This window comes from Pteronotus mesoamericanus, unplaced genomic scaffold (assembly GCF_021234165.1).
Source record: "Pteronotus mesoamericanus isolate MK-2021 breed Mesoamerican mustached bat unplaced genomic scaffold, CSHL_Meso_final contig_182, whole genome shotgun sequence".
In the NCBI taxonomy this organism is placed as follows: Eukaryota; Metazoa; Chordata; class Mammalia; order Chiroptera; family Mormoopidae; genus Pteronotus; species Pteronotus mesoamericanus.
In genome coordinates, this window is record NW_026555078.1 from 18347007 (window position 1) to 18365311 (window position 18305).

Here is an 18305-nt window from a genome sequence, read left to right on the forward strand (position 1 = left end):
CAATTATTCAATTTGATAAAATCCTTTACACTTTCTTTTGAACCAGAAAGAATCCCTAAAAGTCCCAAGGGACTACTTCAATCAGACAAAGCTCCTTTAGATGTTCAAGGTCATCTTAACCACATAGCAGAGTTCTCTCAGACTAGGATCAAGAAAGAATGAACCCAATAAATTATTTTTTTTGTTCAATTACATGACTAATTTAATTTTATTGTATACGTCATCTGACACAATGGAGGCTAGAAGTGCTCCTCCAAATCAAAACCTAGAATCGTTTGGGTCCTTGTTAAAAATAAAGTTTTTGAAGTCTCTCTAAGGGTCTGATTAAGTAATTTGCTTGGAAACCACTGTTTTATATTATCAACTGTGTGTAAGGTCAGCAGCATCATTTTGTATAGAGTGTATCAATGCACTTAGTGTCAGTGTGCATACATCATTTGGAGCTACATTTTTCATGTTACTTGAAGTAGGCCTTTTTGTGTTTGTATATAATGCTTGACTATTTTTTTAAATCTTGGATGAGGGAAAAGAAACTAATGGTTGCTTTCTGAAAGGGGAAATCAATCCCATGTAAATAAGATGACTGGTAAGGCAAGTGCAATTCAGTTGTAATCATTCATTAAAGTAAAAAAATCTGCTTCCAAGACATAAAAAATTAGGAATTGATTTACACTAAATTACTGGATAAATGTTTAAAACTTTTGTCTTCCTCTTAGGGATATCAATAGTCAGATACTCCATCTGTTCCAGGATTTCATCAATATGGCACGTCATGTTGTCCTCCCTAACATTTATTTTGAAGACCTGAACTATTCCAAAGTTATTAGTAGCTATGTGTGTCTCCAACATTCAAAAATTATGCTGTTTTATAAAACACCTGTATTTCTACCACCATTCTCGAATACTAAGTTCTATAATTTTATTAAGTGCTATAGAACATACTACCACACACACACACACACACACAAACCAAAACAAAAAACAATGAACCCGGAGCATAGCTCTTGGTGAATAATCATCTAGGTGGAAGCATACACAAGCAGACACCTTAATTTGTTTATTGAACAAATATTAGCATCTGCTAGGTCCTGGAAATATGAGGTCTAATGTTTAGTGCCTATTCTAGAGAAGTTTATAGTCTTGAGCAAGGTTTCCCAACCCTGGCGCTGCTGACATTCTGAGCTAAATGATTCTTTGGGGTCGGGCGTGAGGGGGTTGTCTTGTGCATTGCAGGATGTTAAACAGCATTCTTGGTCTCTGCTCACTACATGCCAATAGCACACATCCCCAGATGTGACAACAAAAATGTCTCCAGATATTACCAAATGTCCCCCGGGAGGCAAAATCGCCTCTGGTCTAGAGCACTGCTGTCCAGTATAATTTTCTGTAATGATGCAACTGTTCTGTATCTGGGCTGTTCAATATAGTCACCACTAGCCACAAATGCATAGAGTGTATGAGATAAATCTAGTACAGTCGAGGATCTAAATTTTTAACTTTATTTAATTTTGATTTACCTACACATGGCTGGTGACTACCCTATTAGCGCTGGTTTAGGGGACCTCCAATATTCCAATAAATGTCCTGATTTTCACTTCCAGTGTCAGAACTCTTCCTCATTCGCAGTTCTTCATTCCTCCACTGGCACCTATTTCATTCGGTTCTGGGTTTTTGGGAACTTACCTGCCTCCATCGTTAACGTATTACACATAGGCAGGGGCTGTGTCTAAATTATTTCAGGGTCCCAAATCTCACCCTATTGCCTGAGTTGAAGCAGTAAACTTTGGCATGCACTTGGATAATTTGTGAACAATGTCAACTGTTCCCAGAATCGGGGAGAGCGAGAGGAAGGTCCAGGAGGGCTAGCGGGATGGCTCCAGTGAGCAACCCTGTGTCAGGTGGCCCCGACCAGAATCCCGGGAGAGTAGGCCCGGGGAAGGGTGACCTCTCCTTACTTCCTCTTATCTTTGTCTTTGCTCTTGCCTTTACTTTTCTCCTTTCCCTTCGACGGCATGTTGGCTTCTCCAAGAGACCCGCGGTCTTGGTGGTTTTTCCGCCGCCGCTCAGGTCTGATTCTGTCTCTAAGGAAACCAGCACGCCTAGCTGGTAACGTTCTGCCCGGGTCGTTGCAAGAGCCCAGAGAGCGCATGCGCCGTGACGTGACTCCCACGCCGCCTCCGGAGGCCCAGTCCGCGGGCCGGACACGGAGGGCGGGGCGGAGATCGCTCCGAGGGCGGCGGGCGGCGGGCGGCGGGCGGCGGGCGGCGGGCGGCCGCGCCGGAGCGGCGCGCGCGGTGAGTGTGCGAGCTGTCGGGGGACCTGGAGCCTATCCCAGAGTCGGGCGGGGAGGCCAGAGCAGTCTACTCCCGGGCAGCGGCGCAACGGCTGCGGGGCGTGTGCCTCTGGCGGCGCTAGGTCGGGGCGCCCTCATCTCAGGAGTCTTGCTACCCTACCCGTCCACTCGCCTCTCCAGTTTTGCAGCGTTCCGCGTCTGTCCGGCGCATCCTCCCTTTTCCTGACGCTCTAGTCTGCTTGGCCGTGGCCGCCTGGCTCTTGCCTGGCGGTCGCTCCTGCTCCGCTTTAGCTTCTCCTGAACGTGCTTTGACTTGTTTGGTTTCCTTCTTCTTCAGTCTTGCTAATTCTGTAAGGGCTGTCGCAAATAGCGGACTTTCTGGGTCACACATTTTTTGGTGAGGCGGTTGAGGACTTTTAAGCGGGCGGTGGTTGGGATGAGGCTGGTAGTCGCCGCCGGGCAGCGCGCGCAGGCGTCCGGGAGCCGGGCGAGGAAATAAGTGCTGCCCCCTGGGAGAGGCTACCGGGGCTCGAAGAGAGTCTGGGGGTCAGGCCCGCGGCCCTGTTCCGTCGTCTGTGGCTAGCGGTGCCCCCTCACCCGCGCTGACCGGCCAGGGTTCCCATTGGCTAATAGTATCCCATGCGTCCGCAGCCCTTTTTTCTGTTAAGAGTCGAAAGCTCTTTTCTCTTTTTTCTTCTGTTGAGTACACCTGTGAAAAGGAGTACTCGAAAGTATTGTTCTCCTTTTTCGGAGGAGGAGCTCTATGACTCTGCTTTCATTCAGCGAGGAAGAAAGAGAGTGAGTGAGTCATTAAGGCAGATAGGGAATTCTGGGGGCCAAGACGGTAGTTGGGAATCTTGTGATTGAAGCTCAGCTGTGCGACAGCCTCCATTTCAAACTGAATTTAAAATGTCTTTAAAAACTTTATTGTGCATCTTCCCTCTCCGTTTCCCCGGGGAGAACAGAACACCTACACCCCTTCCAGAGGCCTTTGACCCTTTCTTTCACTTGTGTAATTTCTGTTTCTGTATTCTGTGGTTAGAGGGAACATGCTGATTTATTAATGAGCACTGAAAATCTCTTTAGACATACCATCTGGTGGCACGATCATGGCTTACTCTATATCTAGTGCATTTTTACCTTTCGTATGTTGCACTCCAGTGGGTCCATGATGGAATGGCCGTACGTGGAAGGGGTTTCCTCTGATATGGAATCTATAATTATGATTATAATTATGGAAACTAATTATGATTAGTTTTGTATGTCTAAGGTTCTGAAAGTGCACCCTATTGATGAACTTGCAAAAAAGAGAGGGTAGGTCATCTTCTATCACAGACTACATTTGGAATACAGTCTAAAAGTTGGCAACTCTATAATATGAAATTCAGTCCAAGACTTTTGTTGTTTATATGTAAGTTCACAGATTCATTTATAAATGAAAATATGTAACAAGGTTATTTCTTTTTGTTTTAATTTTTAATTTTTTTATTGTTCAAATGCATTTGTTTCCATTTTCCCGCCACCGCTTTTTGCTGCCTCACCCACCCCCACCTCCCATCCTCAATCCTCCACTTTGGCTTTGTTGTGGGTCCTTTATACATGTTTCTTGACTTGACCCTTCCTCTTCTTTTCCCTGTTACTCCCCATCCTCCTCTCTCGTTACTGTCGGTTTGTTTTTTCTTTCAGTATTTCCGGTTATATTTTTCTTGCTTGTTTGTTTTGTTGATCAGGCAAATACCATATGATCTCACCTATAAGTGGAACCTAATCAATAAGATCATTTCTTAATATGAGCATAGTACTTTATACTTGTTTATAGCATGTACTTTATAGTTATTTTATTATACAGCATTTTTACTGACTGTAAGTTTGGTTTTGTAGTTAGAACTGTTGAGATACGAATATGGCTAAGAGAAATGTTCTGATACATAGTGTCGTAGAGGTGGTCCTAGAATCTAGTTTCCTGAATCTCCACATTCTCTGCCAAAGAACTGGATGTTATTACTCAGTTGTCTCTGATAGTAAGATATATCTGATGCTGCAAATAGTAGAGTAGGAAGTTGCAGTTTAGCAATTCATCAGATAGCGTTTACTTCCTTAGCTTCTGGTAGATAGTTTTACTCTGAAGTTTGAAGATTGTTTTGCTAGGTAAATTTGCTCGGTTTTATTAGAATGTTAATGACTTTAAAACTTGGAATAAGCTGCTTAGTGTTTTGTTGACTTGTCTTTGTAATTCTTTTTTTGCCCGGTTTGAATAGTTCCTGGTCAGCATAGAAATGTGGAGTGTCTTGGCTGAATCCTCATGGAGACAAGATCATTATGGGCCTGGTAGGGCAAAAATCCGGATGTAAGGTAACATCTCTTCTAGCTTAAAACTGTAAATATCCATCTTATGCAACTAGGTTTTATTTTGTTTTCTGAATTGGATTCTCTGTCTTTGCCAAATTATAGCTTTTCTCTTATTCCATTGATTGTAATTCTATCAGGTGTGGTAGAGTTGTTCCAAAAGCCAAGTAAGAACTTTGGACTATTTATCAAAATATATAGTATTTCTAATTTTTTCTTCTAGTAGTTCCAAAATTGGGTTTAGCCTATAAAGTCTTTTGTGGTTATTCTGGTTTAGTTTGGAGACCAAGTTTCTACCCATAAATCATCCTTGAAATCACTTGATAGCAGTGATTTAGGTAAAGAACAAACCCCCAAAGACCACGATGGGCCAAATCCAGACCTCAAGTTACAAGTTGGTGACTCTGCTCTGAAGGATAAAAGATAAACTGGCCTAACATTCTAAGTCCTTCACTATGAATTCCGAGGCTACTGGAAGAGACCAGGTGAACAGCTTTTGATTTTGTTTTCACACAGCCTTTGAAACCCTGGACAGTATATTACTGTCCAAACTATATCTGAAGGGACTGATCAATTTTTCTGAATATCATGGGGAGTTCATTACTTTCATTATACTTTTTTTATTGCATATGGTACCAATATAGAATCTGTTAAATAGGTATTGTAACCAGCTTACATCCTTGCAGCGGTAAGAAATCCTGGAGATCAAGGATTTATTCTTATCAATTTTTAAATTAACATGCACTCTTTCATTTATATACAGAATTTGTTGCTACAGATAACTGTTACCTATTGGCAGTTCATTTGCAAAATATCCTGTTTTCATTACTTGTCTATCCTGACCAAGTAATATACAGGACCAAAAGTCAGTACTCCCAGAAAAATTATGTACCCAAAATTCAGGCCCACTTATCTGCACTTTAGTTTCATAGATCTGTCAAATGTTCATTTAAGAAGTGTTTAATACACCTACTGTATACTAGGCTCTCTTATAGCTTGAGGGGTTACAGTGGGGGACAAGACAGAACCCCTGCTTTTATGACACATATAGGCAGGTGTATAAGATGCTAACCTGGTTATTAATCTTGGAGAATACTTAACCTCATTGGCACTTATACACAAACAGTTAGTAATAAAAGACTTTATGCAGTGATAAAGGGGAGATGACATGGAGCCTAAGTGCTACAGGAATTTGGAGGCGTGAAAGACCATCATAGTCAAAGTTTATAGAAGAAGGTGGGCTAAAAGGAAGAGGGAAGGCTTTCTGGGAAGGTAGAACAATGTGAGCAAAATTAAGTGTGTGCCTGAGACTAGGAGTAATTTAAGTGAAGCAATGGTTCCCAAAGTGTGGTCCACACCAGTAGCACCAGCATCACTTGGGAACTTGTTAGAAATGCAGATTTTCAGGCCCCACGTGAGACTTACTGGATTGTAAACGATGGCGGTCAGGCCCAGCAATCTATGTTTCAACAGGCCCTTCAGGTGGTTCCGAAGCATTCTAAAGTTTGAGAACAGGTGCACCAAGAGCAGAGGGTTCTTATATGGAAGTAGTGGACAAAAAACTTGGTAAGGTAGCTTCAGAATTCACAGTGAAGGACTTGGTATGTTAGGTCAGGAGTTTATCTTTTGTCCTAGACACCAACTTGTAATCTGAGGGCTGGTGTTGGCCCATAAATGTGTTTTGTTTAGCCTGCACAGTTTTGGAAGATTTATTTATTTTTTTACTTAAACAGAGTTTCAACAACTAAATGTAATTGTCACTATTTAGAAGCCAGATTCTATATAGAAATCTGTGCTTTCCACTTTTGAAAAATAAGACGACTTGGCAATACCAAGCTTGTATTTAATCGTGGCAGCAATTTGTGGAAATAGCAACCAGCTGCCCCTTTAGATGGGGCTTGCACTCTCCACCTTTGCCTCAGTCCCCAGCACTTTGGTTGTTTTACACACACCATCACTTACATTTCCTGCCTGGCCCCAGTAGGTATTTAGATATTTGATATCCTGCCTGACCCCAGTTTGTAACTTTTGTTGAAGACAGTGGAGAATTGATAAGTTTTGAGAAGGAGAGTGATGCAATTTATATATTAATTAATTCATTCAGCACACATTGATTAAGTAAACATATTTGCCAAGTTGTACAGTGTTTAAAGATGAATGAATCCCTGATATGATGTGGGTTACAATCTAGTGGGAAAATGATGAAAATAGCATTTTAGGAAGACAGTAGTATATGGATTTGGGAATAAAGACATTGATGACTGAAAGAGCAATTAAGAGGCTATAACAGTCCAAGTGTTAAGTAATAAAGTCTGGAATCTAGATTCAGGGGAACTAAGAGGGAGAAAAGAGAAAAAGATGGGAAATTGCAAAGGAAAAATCACCAGTTCTTATAACAGACTAGAATATGGAAGACATGAGAGAGGAGTGTGCAAAGATGATGAAGATTTTGAGTTCTGAATTAGGAAATTTGTGGTGCCACTAACAGAAACAGGAAATTAAAAAGGGAATCCACTTAACTAACCTTCCTATGTTTCTGGGGCAGCTGTACAGAGGAAGGGGGACATTGGAGATGCCATTTTGAAGTGTCTCTGGTTTTGAGTTCAGTGACTTTAAAAGGAAAATTTAATGGAAATGTTGTCAAGATTGCATGCTTAGAGCTACCACCCATTTCATCTTAGGATTCCAAGCAAATACCTGGAGAAGAAATGTCTTTTTTTAAAAAAATAATTCTTTATTTTTAAATTATAGTTGACATACAATATTATATTAGTTTCATGTGTGCAGCATAGTGGTGAGACATTTATATAACTTATAAAGTGATTACCCCCATAAGTGTAGTACCCATCTGACGTCATACATAGTTATTGCAATATTATTGACTATATTCCCTAAGCTGTACTTTCATCCCTATGACTGTCTGTAATAATTGGCAATGTGCACATCTTAATTACTTCCTCTTTTTCACCCATTCCTCCACCTGCATTCCCATCTGGCAACCATCAAAATGTTCTCTGTATCTATGAATTTCATTCTGTTTTGTTTATTCATTTATTTTCTTTTTTAGATTCCACATACAAGAGGAATCATATGGTATTTGTCTTTCTTTTACTTAGCATAGTTTCCTGTAGGTTCATCTATGTTGCCACAAATGGCAAGATTTCATTCTTTGTTATGGCTGAGTAATATTCTGTTTATACAGGGTGGGGCAAAAGTAGCTTTACTGTTGTTAGTATAGAAAATAATACAATAATTAATAAATAATAGTACAAGAATATACTCTGTGTTTAGTGTAGTTACAACTGTAAACTTCCTTTCGCCCTACCCTGTGTGTACACCTCTTCTTTATCCATTTGTTTATTGATGAACACTTAGGGTTCTTCCATGTTTTTGCTACTGAAATGCTGTAGTGAACATAGGGATATGTGTATCTTTTCAAATTAGTGTTTTGGGTTTCTTCAGATAAATACCCAGAAATAAAATTGTTCAGTCCTTCTTCACCTCCTGTTACAGCCTTTGTTTTAGAGTCTATTTTGTCTGATAGTGGTATTGCTATCGCAGCTTTTTTTCATTTCCACTTGCATATAATATCTTTCTCCATCCCTTTACTTTCAGTCTGTGTGTGTCTTTTGATCTGAAAAGGGTCTCTTGTAGGCAGCATATGTATGACTCTGGTTTTCTTATCCTTTCAACCACCCTATGTCTTTAAAAAAATTTTTTTATCCTCATCCCAAGATATGTTTTTTCATTGCTTTGAGTGAGAGAGAGAGAGAGAGAGAGAGAGAAACATCAATTAGTTGCCTTCTTGTACACATCCCAAACCAGGGATTGAAGACGCAACCCGGGTTTGTGCCCTGACTGGGAATTGAACCTGCGACCTTTCAGTCTACAAGATGATGCTCCAGCCCTCTAAGCCACACTGGCCTAGGCAACCATGCTTTGTTTTTTGATTGGAACATTTAATTCATTTACATTAAAGTGACTAATGATAGGTTCTTAGTTATTACCATTTTATTATTTATATTTTTGAAGTTTTTAACTTTTTTTCTTCTTCTTACAGAAATCCCTTTAACATTTCTTGTAATACTGGTTTGGTAATGATGAACTCTTTCAGTTTTTTTCTTGTCTGGAAAGCTCTTTATATGTCCTTCGCTTCTAAATGATAGCTTTTCTGGTTGTAGGTCTTTGCTTTTCATCACTTTGAATATTCATTGCCACTCCTTTCTGGCCTGCAGAGTTTCTGTTGAGAAATTTATTGACAGTCTTATTGGAGCTCCCTTGTAAGCAACTAACTGTTCTTCTGATGTTTTTTTAAATTTTTATTTATTGATTTTAGAGACAGAGAAGAAGGGAGAAAGAGAAATAGCGGAATGGAGAGAAAGAAAGAAACATCGATTTGTTGTTCCAATTCATTGTAGTGCCTTGACTGGAGATCAAACCCACAATTGTGGTATATGGGGCCAATGCTCTAACCAGCTGAGCTACCCAGCCAGGGCCTAATTGCTTTTGCTGTTTTTAAGATTCTCTGTCTTTAACCTTTGGTATTTTAATTATGATGTGTCTTGGTGTGGGCCTCTTTGGGTTCATTTTTGTAAACTGTCTGTGCTTCCTGGACTTGTCTTTTTCCTTTGCCAGATTAGGGAACTTTTCAGCCATTATTTCTTCAAATATATATTCAATTTTTTGCTCTCTCTCTTCTCTGGTACCACTGTGATGTGAACATTGGGATGCTTTATGTTGTCCAAGAGTCCCCTTAAATTATCCTCATTTTTTTTGGGTTCTTTTTTATTTTTACTGTTCTGATTGAGTGTTTTCCACTACTTTCTCTTCTTTTTTTTTTTAAAATTTGTATTTTATTTTATTTTATTTTTTTAATTTATTTACTTTTAAAATACATTTGTCTCTGCCTCCCCCCCACCTCTTTCCCTTGCCCCCTTCCACCTTCCCTCCCTCAGCTCTTCCCCTTTGGTTTTGTCCATGAGTCCTTGCTATATGTCCCTTGACTTTCCCCTTCCCTTCCCTTTCCCTGCCCCCCTCTTTCCCTCTTGTCTCTGTTGATTTCTTTTCCTTTCAGTGTTGCTGGTCATATTTTCCTTGCTTCTTTGCATTGTTGGTTAGGTTCCGCTTATAGGTGAGATCATATGGTATTTGTCTTTCACCCCCTGGCTTATTTTGCTTAGCATGATGCTCTCCAGTTCCATCCATGCTGTCGCAAAGTTTAGTACTTCTTTTTTCTTTCTGCTGCGTAGTATTCCATTGTGTATATGTACCATAATTTTTTGATCCAATCATCTACTAATGGGCATTTAGGTTGCTTCCAAGACTTGGCTATTGTAAATTGTGCTGCTATGAACATTGGAGTGCATAGGTTCTTTTGTATTGGCGTTTTGGTGTTCTCAGGGTATAGACCCAGCAGGGGAATCGCTGGATCAAAAGGCAGTTCCATTTTCAGCTTTCTGAGGAAATTCCACACTGCTTTCCATAGTGGCTGCACCAGTCTGCATTCCCACCAACAGTGTACTAGGGTTCCCTTTTCTCCACAGCCTCGCCAGCACCTGTTGTTTGTGGATCTGTTTATGATGGCCATTCTGACCGGTGTGAGGTGGTACCTCATGGTGGTTTTGATCTGCATTTCTCTGATGGCTAGTGATGCTGAGCATCCTTTCAAATGCCTCTGGGCCCTCTGTATCTCCTCCTTAGAAAAGCATCTGCCCAGGTCCTTTGCCCATTTTTTGATTGGATCGTTTGTCTTCTTGGAGTAGAGTCGAGTGAGTTCTTTATATATCTTGGAGATCAAACCTCTATCTGATGTATCATTAGCAAATATATTTTCCCATATGGTTGGCTCCCTTTTCATTTTGCTGATGTTTTCTTTAGCCATGCAGAAGCTTCTTATTTTTATGAGGTCCCACTTGTTTGTTCTTTCCTTTATGTCCCTTGCTTTAGGAGACATATCAGTGAAAAAATTGCTGCGTGGGATATCTGAGAGTTTCCTGCCAATGTTCTCCTCGAGGACTTTGATGGTGTTGCGACTTATATTTAAGTCTTTTATCCATCTTGAGTTTATTTTTGTGTATGGTGTCAGCTGATGATCCAATTTCAATTTTTTGCATGTAGCCGTCCAGCTCTCCCAACACCATTTGTTGAAGAGGCTGTTATTGCTCCATTTTATGCTTCTGCCCCCTTTGTCGAATATTAGATGTCCATAGAGACCTGGGCTTATTGCTGGGCTTTCTATTCTGTTCCACTGGTCTATGGGTCTGTTCTTGTGCCAGTACCAGATTGTTTTGAGTATGGTGGCTTTGTAGTAGAGTTTGATGTCCGGTATTGTGATCCCTCCTACTTTGTGTTTCTTTCTCAAAATTGCTGCGGCTATTCGGGGTCGTTTATGGTTCCATATAAATTTTTGAAATGTCTGTTCTATTTCTGTGAAATACGTCATTGGTATCTTAATAGGGATTGCATTTAATCTATAAATTGCTTTGGGTAGTATGGACACTTTGAGGATATTAATTCTTCCAGTCCATGAGCACGGTATATGCTTCCATTTATTTGTGTCTTCCTTAATTTCTTTTTTCAGTGTTGTATAGTTTTCTGCATACAGGTCTTTTGTGTCTTTGGTTAAATTTATCCCTAGGTACTTTATCTTTTTTCGTGCTATATCGAATGGTATATTTTTTTCTGGTTTCTTCTTCTTCTATTGCATTGCTGGTGTACAAAAACGCCTTTGATTTCTGAATGTTGACTTTGTATCCTGCTGTTTTGCCAAATTCACTTATTAGGTTGAGGAGTTTTTTGGTAGAGTCTACAGGGTTCTCTATGTACACTATCATGTCATCTGCAAACAATGATAGTTTTACTTCCTCCTTTCCTATTTGGATGCCTTTTATCTCTTTCTCTTGTCTGACCGCTGTGGCTAGGACTTCCAATACGATGTTGAAAAGAAGCGGTGAGAGTGGACATCCTTGTCGTGTTCCCGATCTTAGTGTGAAAGCTTTCAGTTTTTGCCCGTTGAGTATGATATTGGCTGTAGGTTTTTCATATATGGCCTTTATTACATTGAGGAATGCCCCATTTATTCCCATTTTGCTGAGTGTTTTGATCATAAATGGGTGCTGTACCTTGTCAAATGCTTTTTCTGCATCTATTGAGATGATCATGTGGTTTTTGTCTTTTCTTTTATTTATGTGCTGTATCACGTTTACTGATTTGCATATATTGAACCATCCCTGCATCCCTGGGATGAATCCCACTTGATCGTGGTGGATAATCTTTTGAATGTATTGCTGGATGCGGTTTGCCAATATTTTGTTGAGGATTTTAGCATCTATGTTCATCAGCGAAATTGGCCTGTAGTTTTCTTTCTTTGTAGGGTCTTTATCTGGTTTTGGGATCAGGGTGTTGCTGGCCTCATAGAAGGAGTCTGGGAGTCTTCCCTCCTCTTGGATTTTTTGGAATAGTCTGAGAAGGACATGGGTTAGCTCTTCCTTAAATGTTTTGTAAAATTCTCCTGGGAAACCGTCTGGCCCTGGGCTTTTGTGTGCTGGGAGTTTCCTGATGACTGCTTCAGTTTCCCCAGCTGTTATCGGTCTGTTCAAGCTTTCTGTTTCTTCCTCCTTCAGTGTTGGAAGATTATACTTTTCTAAAAATTTGTCCATTTCATCAAGATTTTCAAATTTCTTGGCATATAATTGTTCATAAGTTTCTGATGATCATTTGTATTTCTGTGGTATCAGTTGTTATTTCTCCTCTTTCATTTCTGATATTATTAATTTGGGTCCTCTCCCTTTTTGTCTTGATGAGTCTGCGTAATGGCTTGTCAATTTTATTAATCTTTTCAAAGAACCAGCTTCTGGATTGGTTGATCCTCTGAATTGTTCTTTTTGTCTCTATGTCATTCAGTTCTGCTCTAATCTTGACTATTTCCTTCCTTCTACCTGCTCTGGGATTTATTTGTTGTTGTTTCTCCAGTTCTTGAAGTTGTAGTGTTAGGTCTTTTATTTGAAATGTTTCTATCTTTTTAAGGTAAGCCTGTATTGCTATGAACTTCCCTCTCAGGACCGCCTTTGCTGTGTCCCATAGGTTTTAGACAGTTGTCTGTTCATTTTCATTTGTTTCCAGAAATTTTTTGACTTCTTCTCTTATCTCATTATTGACTGATTCATTGTTTAATAGTGTACTGTTCAGTCTCCATGAGTTTGCAAGTTTTTGAAGTTTCTCTTTGAGGTTGATTTCGAGTTTCAAGGCCTTGTGGTCTGAGAAAAAGTTTGGTATTATTTCAGTTTTCCTGAATTTGCTGAGGCTTGCTTTGTGTCCTATCATGTGGTCTATCTTTGAAAAACTGCCATGAGCATTTGAAAAGAATGTGTATTTTTCTTCTTTGGGATGTAAGGTTCTATATATGTCAGTTAAGTCTCTTTGATTCAGTGTTTCATTCAGCGCCACGATATGTTTATTAATGTTTTGTTTGGAAGATCTGTCCATTTTTGACAGTGGGGTGTTGAAATCCCCTACTATCAGTGTGTTGCTGTCTATATCTTTTTTGAAGTCATCCAACAATTTCCTTATAAACTTGGGGGCTCCTAGATTGGGAGCATATAAGTTTACAATGTTGATGTCTTCTTGATAGATTCTTCCTTTAAGTATGATAAAGTGCCCCTCTGGGTCTCTCTTTATGGCCTTTGCTTTGAAATCTACTTTGTCTGATACAAGTATGGCAACGCCAGCCTTTTTCTCATGTCCATTTGCTTGGAATATTATTTTCCATCCCTTTACTTTCAATCTGTGTAGGTCTTTTGCTCTGAGGTGGGTCTCTTGCAGGCAGCATATGTGTGGGTCATGTTTTCTTATCCATTCAGCTACCCTGTGTCTTTTGATTGGGGCATTTAGTCCATTCACATTGAGAGATATTACTGATAGAGACTTACTCATCTTTTCTCTTTGTACTTGTGTTCCTCTCTGTCTCATTCTTTTCCTTCATCTGCTTAAACCAGTCCCCTTAGCATATCTTGTAGTGCTGGTTTGGTAGAGATGTATTCTGTTAGCTTTCTTTTGTCTGGGAAACTCCGTATTTCTCCTTCTATTTTAATGGAGAGCCTAGCTGGGTAGAGCAGCCTTGGCTGTAGGCCCTTGCTTTTCATGGCTTGGAATATTTGTTGGAATTGCCAGTTCAGTTCTCTGCTTTTCATGGCTTGGAATATTGTTTTCATGGCTTGGAATATTTCTTGGAATTGCCAGTTCAGTTCTCTGCTTCATCTAATCCTCTATTGATTCCCTCTAGTGTGTTCTTCATTTCTGACTGGGTCTCTTTTATATTTTCTATCTCCATTTTTATGTTTGCTTTCTCTTTGTTAAGCTCCGAGTTCATCTACTCTTTCTCCAAATTCACTGAGCATTCTTTTAACCAATGTTTTGAACTCTGCCTCCGGTAGATTACTTGTCTCTATTTTGTTCAGTTCTTTTTCTGGAGTTGTTTTTTGTTTTTGTTTTTTTTTTTAAATATGGGACATATCTTTGTCTCCTCATTTTGGCTACTTCCCTGTGTTTGTTTCTATGTATTAGGTAGAGCTGCTACATCTCTTCGTCTTGGTAGATTGGCCTTATGTAGTAGATGTCCTGTGTGGTGCAGTCTTTATGGTCAGCCGAAGTGGTGCTGCATGTATATCCCTTGTGTGGGTTGTATGTGCCCTCCTATTGTAGTTAAGCTTTGATTGTTGTTGGCATGTCAGTGGAAGGGATTGATCTTCAGGCTGATTGACTGTGAGGATCTGCCATGACTACAGTGGAGAAGCTGTTGTGAGGGGCTGACCCCACAGAGCAGGTTTCACTTTAGGCAGGCTCTGGTGCCTGCCAAGTCCACCCTTTGGGTGTGTCATTTCTAGAAGTGGTTCAGTGGTGCTCTGGTATGGTCTGAAGCTGGCCACCAGGTGTGTTGGTTCTGGTGCCTTTTGGGAGGGGCTCTGGTGCAGACCAAGGTCAGCTGCTGCCTGTGCCCTACCCAGGACCACCTGATAAGAACTACAAAATGTTCTGCAGATGGTTGCCACTTATGCTGCGTTTCGAGGTGCCTGGGAGAGGCTAAGCTGCAAATGGAGGCTGGCTGCTACTAGTGCTGGGTTTCGCAAGTGTGGTATGGGTCAGGCTGAGACCAGATGCTGCTTGTTTGGGGTTTGTGAACCTTTGAGAGATTTTAGGAAAGTCCACAGCATGAGCCAAGACAGACTGTTTGTGTGGAAGAGCCACTGGAAGCCACTTGGGTATGCATATAAGTTTGATGATGTGAGGCCTCAGGGAACTACCACGGTGGGGCAAACAGTGTTAGCCATGTTGATGGAGACACAGACTTGGCACCTGCCTGTACCTACAGGCTAGGTCAGGGGTGGGCTCAACAAAGGAACAATGGCCTCTGTCAGCACTTCTGTCTGGGAGAAAGCTAATCATTTAGCCCTCATCCTGAAGCCAGAAAATTCAGTTCCACCCTGTATGCCTCTGGCATTTCTTGAGCTGTCTCAGTGCTGGAGCTCAGAGCAAGTGAGTTTGTTAGCCAGTAAGTCCATGTGTAGGCCCTTTAAGAAGAATGTTTGGGACTCTAGAAGTCCTCCATCTCACTCAGCCACAATTCCCACTGGTTTTCACAGCCAGAAGTTATGGGGACTTCTATTCCCAGCTCAAACCCTGGGCTGGGTGCCCTGGTGTGGAGCTAGGACCTCTTGCTCCTCAGGAGAGACATCCGCAGCCAAGATATCCCTCCCAATTTTTATCTGCCCCACACGGGTGTGGGACTAGCCCATTTTGCATTTTGCCTCTCCTACCAGTCTCGATGTGGCTTCTTCTGTATATCCCTTAATTACGAGACTTTTGTTCAGCTAGTTTCAGGTGGTTCTCAGTGATGGTTATTCTGTAGTTTAGTTGTAATTTTGATATGGTCATGGGAAGAGGCAAGCACAGCACAACCTATTTTGGCATCATGACTAGAAGCGCCCCCTGGAGAAGTGTTTAAGTTGTAGTCAACAAAATGTAAGAAGACCTTTCTTGAAAAATATTTGCTCTATAGTTAGAATTATAACATTGCTTAAATTCTCTCTTGAATGTATAATTTTCAGATTTATGCTGCATAGGTAAGTTTAACTTTCTCTGAGAGAATGGAAGATACCATGTAAACTCAAATGCTTAAAGACTTCTCTGAGTATCAGTACTGCTCTTCAGAACTTAAATCATAATTGTCTGTGTGCTGAGGAGGTAGCCCAGAGATAGAGTGTTGTCATAACTGTTAGTTACTCTTTTGAAATAGTAGCCACCGTTTTTCTTCTTATGATCTTATGATTGAAGTGCCTGGTGTTGTGCTGCATGGCAGTGAGACAGGGCACACCGACGCTGTGGAGCACTGCTGGGGTCGCAGCTCATCCCGGCCTGGGCAGCAACCGCTGCACCAAGGGGAAGGAGTGCGCTGCAGGGAGTGTGGTGCTCCCTGTATCTGAGGGAAATTGTCAGGGGCCAGCTGAGATGGGAGCAGAGCTCTGAAGTCCCGGGGTTGTCACGGATGAGGGGAATAAACACAAATCATCGCAAACACTTCCCTGTTTGCCGGGAGAGCAGACGTGGGCACTTCCCTCTTAGTGGAGAAGCCCATGGCACATCTCTCTAGTGGAGAAGGCCCTGTTGCCCTTTGTTTCAAGACTTGAATTGAAAATCTTATCAGTGGGGCTATGTAAAAGGAATGCATACGTTATCTCATTGCATTAGTATGTTAAGTTTCACAGAGAATAGATGATGCCTATAAGAAGACAAATGACAGGAACACACTGATTCACATGGGTCCAAGAGGAGACGAGTATAAACAAAAGAGACTAAAGGTAAGGGGAAAGTTGACATAAAAGCACCTAATGATATAGGGTAAGGGGTATAAATAATATAAATGTCCTTCACAGCATGAGCTGGCCAGAGATCTCAGGGAAGAACAAAACACACTTCAAAGAATTTACTTTTAGGCCTGATTTCCCTGGGAACTGCCAGATCTGATACAGGGCTGATTTCTGCACTGTTTCAAGCTAGAGCCAGGTGTGGGTAGGGAACCACCAAGAGATAAGGAGACTGCTTTTCTGCTATAGTGAGGACTCCGGCCATGTCCAAACCAAGCCAAGAGGTGTGGGTCTTTTTGCCCTTTCTCCGTGTCCCCCAGTTTCTTGTTTGTTGCCAATATCCGACTGAGATCTGTCTTAGGTTGCCCCTCCCCCGAGGGGTCTTACCCATCATTGATTTCCAGTCCTCCATGGCAAAACAGAGAGGCAGGAGCTACGCCCCTGCCAGGGGGACAGGTTATGTCTCCTCAGGAGCCTGTTTCTCCAAGGCCTTCTGATTATTTCCAGCCTTGGGGCCCTCCAGCCTGTTGGCAGGGTTACAGTTCCCAAAACCAGGCAAGCATTTCCCAGCAGCCTGGTTCCCTATGCTTTTAATTTGTTTCTACTGCACTAAAATATGTATGATAAATATTGCCATTTTAACCATTCTAAGTGTATAATTCAGTAATATGAATTACATTCACAGTGCTGTACAATCATCATCATTATCTATTTCCAAAACTTTCATCACCCCAAACAGAAACTCTTGTCCTTTTAAGTAAGAGCTATCATTCTCTCCTCCCCGCAACCCCAGTAACCTCTAATGTACTTTCAATAAATATGCGTATTTGTTATTTCATATAAGTGAGAACATATATTTGTATTTTGTGTCTGATTTATTTCACTTAGTGTAACGTTTTCAAGGTTCATCCATGTTGTAGCATGTATCCCTTGTTATAGCTAAATAATATTCTATTGTATGTATGTGTGTATCATTTTCTTTATGAATCATTTTGTTTATGAGGGTCACTTACATTGTTTTTTTTACCTCTGGCTGTTGTGAATAATGCTGCATTGAACATTAGTATAGAAATATCTGCTGGAATTCTATATTCAGTTCTAGGATTGGAATTGGCTTCGTCCATTTTAACCACCTGTTCATACATGTAATAGTAAGTGGCTGCTCTTGATCACACCTGGAGCACACAACTGGTATTTGAGTTCTTCACAGCCAAAAAAGAAAAAAGAAAAAAGACCTCACAAAGTGCATAAATAAACTTTATGTATTTTGTTTATGGATTAGCTCCTTAATGACTGCCACTCCCCCATACATTAACACAAAAATACACACTTGCTCTTAGAGGAAGTCTAACTTGCCTCCTTTTGCTGTTGCGGCTTTTATAAACAAGTGATTTTTATAGGAGTGGCTGCAGTTGTAGTTTGAATGAGAAGAAAGTGTGTAAAAGGAGAAAAGAGTCCTAGAGTATTAGATTACAAGTCAGGAGATGAGCTTGGTGATCTATTTTCCAAAGCCTGCACCAGAGATTCAAAACAAATGTAGAAAGAGGTAACTGCTTAAAAAATAGGCATTTTGACAAGAGAGGTAAGAGGAAAGAGAAAACCCATGTCCATCTTCTTGAAAAAGTGACACATTAGTTGAACAAAACAAAGGGGACAGCCCAGAAAGGAAAGGAAAAATTGGTAAGTCACCTATTTAAAGTAATACCCCACTTCTCCATAGGTCGGATTTCTGCAAATACTGGTTTCTTATTCCAAGGTGAGAAATCATAATAATGGACAAGAATCTATGAGTCACAAAAAGAGCTGTC

At 40.8% G+C, this 18305-nt stretch overlaps 2 protein-coding genes across 3 annotated transcripts in view; one reads left to right on the forward strand and one right to left on the reverse strand.

The window, feature by feature from the left end:
- BBOF1 (basal body orientation factor 1) overlaps positions 1–2109 on the reverse strand; it is a 35534-nt gene extending 33425 nt beyond the window's left edge. Inside the window, exon 1 of the mRNA XM_054567281.1 lies at positions 1956–2109. Within this exon, the coding sequence (XP_054423256.1) occupies positions 1956–2014 (59 nt within the window). The 5' untranslated portion in view covers positions 2015–2109. The remainder of the gene's footprint in view (positions 1–1955) is intronic.
- Positions 2110–2246: 137 nt separating this feature from the next.
- ENTPD5 (ectonucleoside triphosphate diphosphohydrolase 5 (inactive)) overlaps positions 2247–18305 on the forward strand; it is a 47741-nt gene continuing 31682 nt past the window's right edge. Inside the window, exons 1-2 of one of the 2 annotated variants that reach the window (XM_054567283.1) lie at positions 2247–2294; positions 4552–4645. The gene's annotated coding sequence lies outside the window, so the exon portion shown is untranslated. The remainder of the gene's footprint in view (positions 2295–4551; positions 4646–18305) is intronic. The other variant, XM_054567286.1, reaches the window with a different exon arrangement.